The 7,120-nt window shown below is 40.9% G+C and overlaps 1 protein-coding gene across 1 annotated transcript in view; it reads left to right on the forward strand.

Moving 5' to 3' along the window:
• Positions 1-5,859, forward strand: part of RAD51 (RAD51 recombinase) — a 21,080-nt gene extending 15,221 nt beyond the window's left edge. The window contains exons 8-11 of the mRNA XM_019519011.1: positions 2,446-2,559; positions 3,861-3,990; positions 4,271-4,392; positions 4,679-5,859. Of these exons, the coding sequence (XP_019374556.1) occupies positions 2,446-2,559; positions 3,861-3,990; positions 4,271-4,392; positions 4,679-4,802 (490 nt within the window). The 3' untranslated portion in view covers positions 4,803-5,859. The remainder of the gene's footprint in view (positions 1-2,445; positions 2,560-3,860; positions 3,991-4,270; positions 4,393-4,678) is intronic.
• Positions 5,860-7,120: the final 1,261 nt, after the last annotated feature.

Here is a 7,120-nt window from a genome sequence, read left to right on the forward strand (position 1 = left end):
TTCTCTCCAAAATCTTCCTGACCACTGAGGTGAGGCTTATGGGCCTATAGTTACTTGGGTCCTCCTTCCTCCCTTTCTTGAAAATTGGAACCATGTTAGCCAGTTTCCAATCCCCCAGCACTTGGCCAAATGACCACGAATGCTCATACAGCTGGGCCAAGGTTTCCGCGATGACCCTTGCCAGCTCCCTCAACACCCTTGGGTGTAGGGCATCTGGACCTGCAGATCTAAAAATGTCTAGCTCTTCCAAAAGATTCCTAACTACATCTGCACTGACTGAAGGCTTGACAGAGCTATCCCTGAGATTGTCCCTACCTCTGGTAGGTGGGATGTCCCAGTCCCTGTTCAAGAAAACAGGCAAAGAAACTGTTGTCTTCTAGCATTTCACCAACTGTTGGAATGAAGCAACTTTAAAAGAGTAGAGAAATACCAGAGTTTTTAGGACAGGAAACAAAACATACCTTAGCCAACTAAAATGGCAGAGGCTTTTTCAGCCACAAAATATACTTTCTCACCTTTGGTCATAAACCTAACCTCTAAACTTGTCATAAATGATGTAGTCATTACTTCACCTTGTAAGTGACTGAAATCATGGCATCAGAGCAAACCAGATGCCATACTAGCTGGAACTTCCAATAAAATGAGCACTGTTTCTGGCCTGAAGTATGCTGTATCTTGCCAAAAGGCTGATTTGATTTGAAGTCAATGGCTAGGATGTTCTACAGAGACCCAGCATAAAACTGTTTATAGTGTTTTCTGCTGCACTTTGGCTAGTCTGATTCAAGTTTGTGGTTCATCAGAATGCTGTGTCTGCTGCTTTTTCTAGAAAACAAAACAAATTTCCATGCATCCATTTCTCTGCCTTAAAAAAGTAAAGTCCTCCTTGCTTGTCTTACAAAAAGCTACAGTTTAACAATCTGCAACTAATTGTTTCCCTTTCAAGCAGCCAAAGGGCGTTTACTTCCAGAGGCCCTCCTGTCGGAGAGATTTCTTTAACCCCAGCTTTATTTTAGTTATTCCCATTCCTCAGCTAACTTCTTGTAGAGGTGGGTTCTCCGTCAAGACCCCACATGGGCTGCATTAAATGAAGTAGCTGTAGCTTCTTCCACCATGCTATAGCCAACTTCATAGCATGTTTGGTGTATAATATCACACAACAAATCTACCAGTTTCTATGTAGCATAAACTTGTGTTCACAGGCCTTTGCATGACTGCTTGGCAAATCAAGTGTTCTTAAAGGCAGCAAACTAGTATAACTGTCTGCTTCCTGACCCACACAGTCCATTTTAAGGAAGAAGGAAGGCTAGTAAGTTGGCCTCCTTGCATTCATGGAGTGAAGCGAGCATAAAAAGAACAGCACTCTGGACGTGAAGTTTTCTTGCTGAACTGTAACAGCACTGTTTTTTGAGTTTTTTTTACTTGGAGCACAGAAGACTTTTCACGTGGTAGATAGGAGTTAATTACTTTGTAGTTGGCATATCAACTAATAATCATAAAGTGGCACAGATTATTACTACTGCTCATAGCTGACTGAGAGTTAGAAATGGCAGACAGAACGGTAGCCAAAATTCTCAATGTGCGTCATCCAAAGCTATAGTTAGCTAAGGAGTCAGGGTTTTTTTGTAGGTTTTTTTTTTGTGTGTGTGGTGTGTTGTTGGGTTTTTTTTACAGAAATTAAGGGGAAGTTGAATTCATTTAGCTGTGAAAATCAGAATTATCTTAATAGGGTAAGTATCTGCCTTTTCTGTAAGAGCACCAGAACTTGAGCCCAGATCCTTTATTTACTCAGTGTCAGTGTGACTTTCCTGGTTAAATTCCTAGTTTTGGACCAGAGAGTGGAAAGTCACATACCTGGATTTTGAAATATGTCAGACTAAGCAAGCAGTAATAGTCCACTCTTGGAAACTGAGGCCATTCTGACATCCCTAGTGACTGTCTAGGTCAGGGCTGTCCAACTGCCACATGCAGCCCCTGAAGGGTTAAGCTGTGGCCCCTGGGCTCCTGCCTGACTACTGCTCCCCGCCCCATTGCTTTGGCTGCAACAGCATCTGGAATCTTCAGGCTCCCCCGCACTCTGGCTTTCTCTGAGGGGCAGTGCAGCACGGTTGAAGGTGAGCCTGTAAGCATTTCATTCAACAGCTTGTCTAAATCTATCCCAGCCATGCAGTTGGTCCAATAAAATAGCTGCCCACAAAAATCCTTGCTGCTTACATATTTCCTGGACCTTCACCGCTACAGCATCACTCCAAGACTGCTATCTCCTCATTGCATTGTTTTCTGTTTTTTGATCCTTTTTTTTTTTTCTTTTAGTGACTAGCTTTTATTTATCTGTAATCTCTCTGTCTTCCGAGGCAGTTCACTCTTGCCTTCAGGTGCATCTACTTGGTAGTCCCTATCAGGAGATATGCAGTATCTGAATTTTTTTCATCTGATATGCTTCCCTAGGTATGGCTTATCTGGCAGTGATGTTCTCGATAATGTAGCATATGCTCGAGGGTTTAACACAGACCATCAGACCCAGCTCCTGTATCAGGCATCTGCTATGATGGCAGAATCAAGGTAACAGTTGACATAAGCAGAACTTATTTATACACTTTAAATGATAACACTGTAAAAGCTGTCGTAACTGCTGAAAAAAATTAAGTGAACTTTACTAGATGCATTTGCTTTCTTAATTGCCAGACAGGGGCAGCTATTAAAGTCTAGTCATTCCACAGCAGGTGGGATCAAGCCAGTCAGTATTGCATTCAGCTGTAAATGCTTCTTAATTGGTATTCTGTCTCTAGTCAAATTCTGGATGATTCTCATAAGAATCTAGCTAGAGCTTCTGGCTAAAGCAGTGGTAGCTTAGATTAGCACCTTTTCTCTGTAACTTGCTACAACCATAGAATGATTTGTAAAGACTAGTTCAGAATCATTTTTAGCAGTATTTGTTAAATTCAAATGTATGGAATGGTGGGTTTTGGGGGGGGGAGTTGGTTTTGTTTTGGTTTTGGTTTTTTTTAAAGAAAAAAGCTTGCAGTACAACCAGTGGATTGTGATGGCTTTGGTTTATAATTAAAATCATGAGTTTCAATTGGAGAGAGAGACCAATTGGAATGGGAAACTTCATTAAAGGCTTGATCCTCAAAGTTGCTGATATGATTTATTAAATCTAGGTGGATTTATTGGAGCACTTAAGTATATGCTTATTTTCTAACCATATGAAAAATGTTTTGGACTCTCAGGGACTCTACATGTTCTTAACTGGATTGGTCAGTACTCAACAGCTCACAGGATCATGTTTTAGTGGTGCAAAATCCACAGCCTCCATCCTGCTCCATCAGTTCTGAGCCCTTAATTGTTGTTCAGTTCGTGTACTACTTCAGCTTCCTCGTATGTCACAGAATGGGAGTGGACCCCACTGACCTTAATTGTATTATGGAGATTGATCAATAAATTGGGTTAATAAGTACAGCCCCACTTGAAAATGTATTGGGCTGGTGCCAGTTCTCTCCACTTGCTAGACCTGATCAGTTCATAATGCCACCCTTAAGGCAAAAACTGATCTAAGCGCCAAGTAATAGTGACTTTTGCTAGTAGCGCTCTCACTGTTAAAATAAATGAAAGCAGTAGAGGACAGCTGGATTGTCCCTAAAACTAAAACGATGCTACGCAAGACATTTAGATTACTTTTTAAAAGACACTCCCACAATACAAGGTATACTACTTTAGCAAGATTCCTCATAGTTGGAAGGGGGACTTGTATTGACCTATCTTTCCAGTTCTAACCATGATGTGCTGGGCACTCTACAAACCGAAGACCTGGTTCTTGCCTTGAAATGTTTGAATCATAAATATGTATATATGATATCCTCTAGGTATGCACTGCTGATAGTGGACAGTGCCACAGCCCTTTACAGAACTGATTACTCTGGCCGGGGTGAGCTGTCAGCCAGGCAGATGCACCTGGCTAGATTTCTGCGGATGTTGCTTCGACTTGCAGATGAGGTAAACTCTCTGTGGGCTCTGTCTCTCTTCATTCTCCGTGTAACTCCATTACCTCCTGACATTTTCCATGGATTTCTTCTTACTGATCTTTCTTCGTGAAAGGATTATCTGCTTGTTGTTACAGCTATTTCCAGTTGCTTTGTGGGGGAGGGTTGAGTAGATCTCATCAGCTCTAGATATGCAGAGGACTGTCTAGAAAGGAGATCTGGATATTGGAGAGTATCTTTTTCTTGTACACTTGGTAGAAAAGAACTTGACTTTTGTACCTCTTTCCTGCTAGTTTGGTGTGGCAGTTGTGATCACAAACCAGGTGGTAGCACAAGTGGATGGAGCAGCCATGTTTGCTGCAGACCCTAAAAAACCTATTGGAGGGAACATCATAGCACATGCCTCAACCACCAGGTAAAAGACTACAGCACCACTTTTCCCTTGTATTACTGTGCATAGGCCTTTTGGAATTACTGACTTGACACTTGCAATTTTTTAATACAGAGTTGATATAATTTCTTGTCTGCTTTTTCAAAAGCCATGGAAATCTTTGAACACTGACAACTGGCTTTTATTTTTCTTTAATGCAAAAACATTTGTGTAGTATTGTACAGTACTCATAAAGCTTTGCAGATCCCCCAGTAAGTTGGATCTTGTGCCATCAAAAGCTTAATGTTAACACATTTTTTTTCTCTGTTAGGCTGTATCTGAGGAAAGGTCGAGGTGAAACCAGAATATGCAAGATTTATGACTCTCCTTGCCTTCCTGAGGCTGAAGCCATGTTTGCTATTAATGCTGATGGTGTTGGAGATGCTAAAGACTGAGAAACCCATTCCATTTCATTTGTAACTTGAGTCTTCTGGCCAAAGGAGGCTGCATTCTCTTTATGATCTCAACTCTTAGTTGCTCCCTTGCAGTCACCATGAAAAGGCTGTCTGAGGAAACTGTCACAGCTTAGCAGATACATCTGGGACGCATCAGGTGCAGCTAACTGGTTGGTGGAATATTTTCTTGGGGCTGCAGTTGCATAACACTCTAACATGGTTTCTTCAGAATATGCACGGGACTTCTGGCCTCCATAGGCATCATTCAACAATAACTGCTGCGAAGTTGGATCCTGAGGTGGATATAATGCACTAGTGTTGTGACTGCACTTCGCAACAATTCATAATTTTGCAAGGTTCATAGGTTTGTCAAGTGCAAAGAGTAGTAACTTCAACATTTTCCCAGTTTAATGATTAGTGACAAAAAAGCAAAACAGTGCTGCAGATTTAAAAGTATAATAATGGTGTTTCAGATTGATCACAATCTAAATTTCTTCTACTATTCATTTGTTATGGATACTGCAAATACACTGTTTTTTGTAAGTAGCTATTTTTTTCTTTTATCTCAGAACTGTATGAGAATCCTTCTTTTAATAAAGAGTTGTGAAAAATACTGATTTATATTAGTGGTCTCAGCAAGATATCAGTTAAGACCAATGGGGTTTTCAGAATTGGCAAAACTGCTTTTGACAATGCATCTTCCCATAGAAATCTCCTAAGAACCAGCTAGTGACTCTGTTCAGCTTCTGAGACTTCATAAGCTTGCAGTTTGACTTTGGTTTGATATGAGAGAATGTACTTCAAGAAAAGGCGACTTTATGAAGATGGGTGGTGATGCTGGCTCTTCATTTCCCAGTAGATAACTACTTAGCTTTATTATGTCGCTTCAACTTCACCAAAAGGTAAAATGTCATCTTCCCCCCCACCCAGTCTCTTGTTAAGTATTTTATTCTTTCCTCTTATGTGTTTTTTAAAAATGTTTATCATCATAGAATATCAATTATTTGTACCTCCTTGTCTGTTTGCACTGTATGATTAAATTCACCCTAAATGCAAATCTTCCTGTTTCTAAACCTAACTTTAGATATGATATGCTCCTGAAATTCTTACCTCCAGTGGTATGAAATTGCTGACCTGCAGACCTCTGGTTTCCTAACAGTCGGAAACAAACTTTTACATCTAGCTGTAAAACCTGTCAGTTTTAAGCACTCGGAGAGAGTGGAAGTAGAAAGAGGTTTTCAAAAGTACCCAAGCAAAAGTCAGGGGGATTTAGGCTCCTAATTTATAGGGGTGGGCATGTGTGTGTAATCTGTACAGCTGAGCACTTCCCCACCAAGGTCTATGTTGCTTGTTAAACAGGCTATTTAACTTTTTTAAAAAGTAATAATCCTCCTTAAGAGATGTTAAATACTTAAATAAGCCTGTTGTCAACCTTTCTTTCATCCTTAAAACAAAACTGACATTCCTTCTGTACAGCACATGATTTTTCCTATGCTCTCCTTGTAGTACTTACCTTTTTGAAAGGTCAGGGAGTCCTGGAGGCACTGGGATGCGATCAGTTGACAGTGTTGGTCATAAATTCCTACGGTGACAGTATGTGTGTAGGGGCAGGGAGCAGTGTTCAAGACAACATTGCTTAAAAGCCTAAATTGGGCTCTAGATGTGATAATTAATTGTAAAGGATTACTGTTGAACAGAAATTGCAAACCACTGAAGCTATCTTGTATATTTAGAAGTAATGGTAAGTAGCATTACTAGAGTTTGGGAGGGGAAATGATAGGTTGGAGTGCCTGGGCTAAGGAAAAAAGGAAGAGCTATACTGGCATGGTTGTGGTTTGCTTTTCCTGTCCCTCCCTCAGGCTAGTGACAGCTGTCTGGTAAATGGTAATGTATCTTGCTGTTGTTTCAACGCTGGGTAGGTACCAGTCACGAATATCTTGCTCCCAGTCCTCTGAGGGCTGACACATCTGCTTTGCAGCCCCAGGAACATTTGGCAACACCATCAGTTTTGCAATTTGCATTTTGTACGCAAATTAAAAGCCTCATGCTACAAATGTGGAATGCAAAACCCACAAGGCCCAAGGAACTGTTTGACTTGCAGATGGAAGAACACAGGCATGGTGTCATGTTGTTGAGAAACAGTCGCATGTTCTTTCCTAGAAAAAATAGCTGTGCCTCACAACTCGCTGCATTTTGTTTTCTGGGCCTACAGCCAACCAGGTTTATGTCATTGTGTGTGGTCAGCAAAGTTTTCCTAAGCACCCAGCTTCAGAAGCATACGCTAAACTTTTCCAGATGCAGACCTACTAGTGCAAGTG

This window comes from Gavialis gangeticus, unplaced genomic scaffold, assembly GCF_001723915.1.
Source record: "Gavialis gangeticus isolate Ggan-Ray unplaced genomic scaffold, GavGan_comp1, whole genome shotgun sequence".
Taxonomy (NCBI): Eukaryota; Metazoa; Chordata; order Crocodylia; family Gavialidae; genus Gavialis; species Gavialis gangeticus.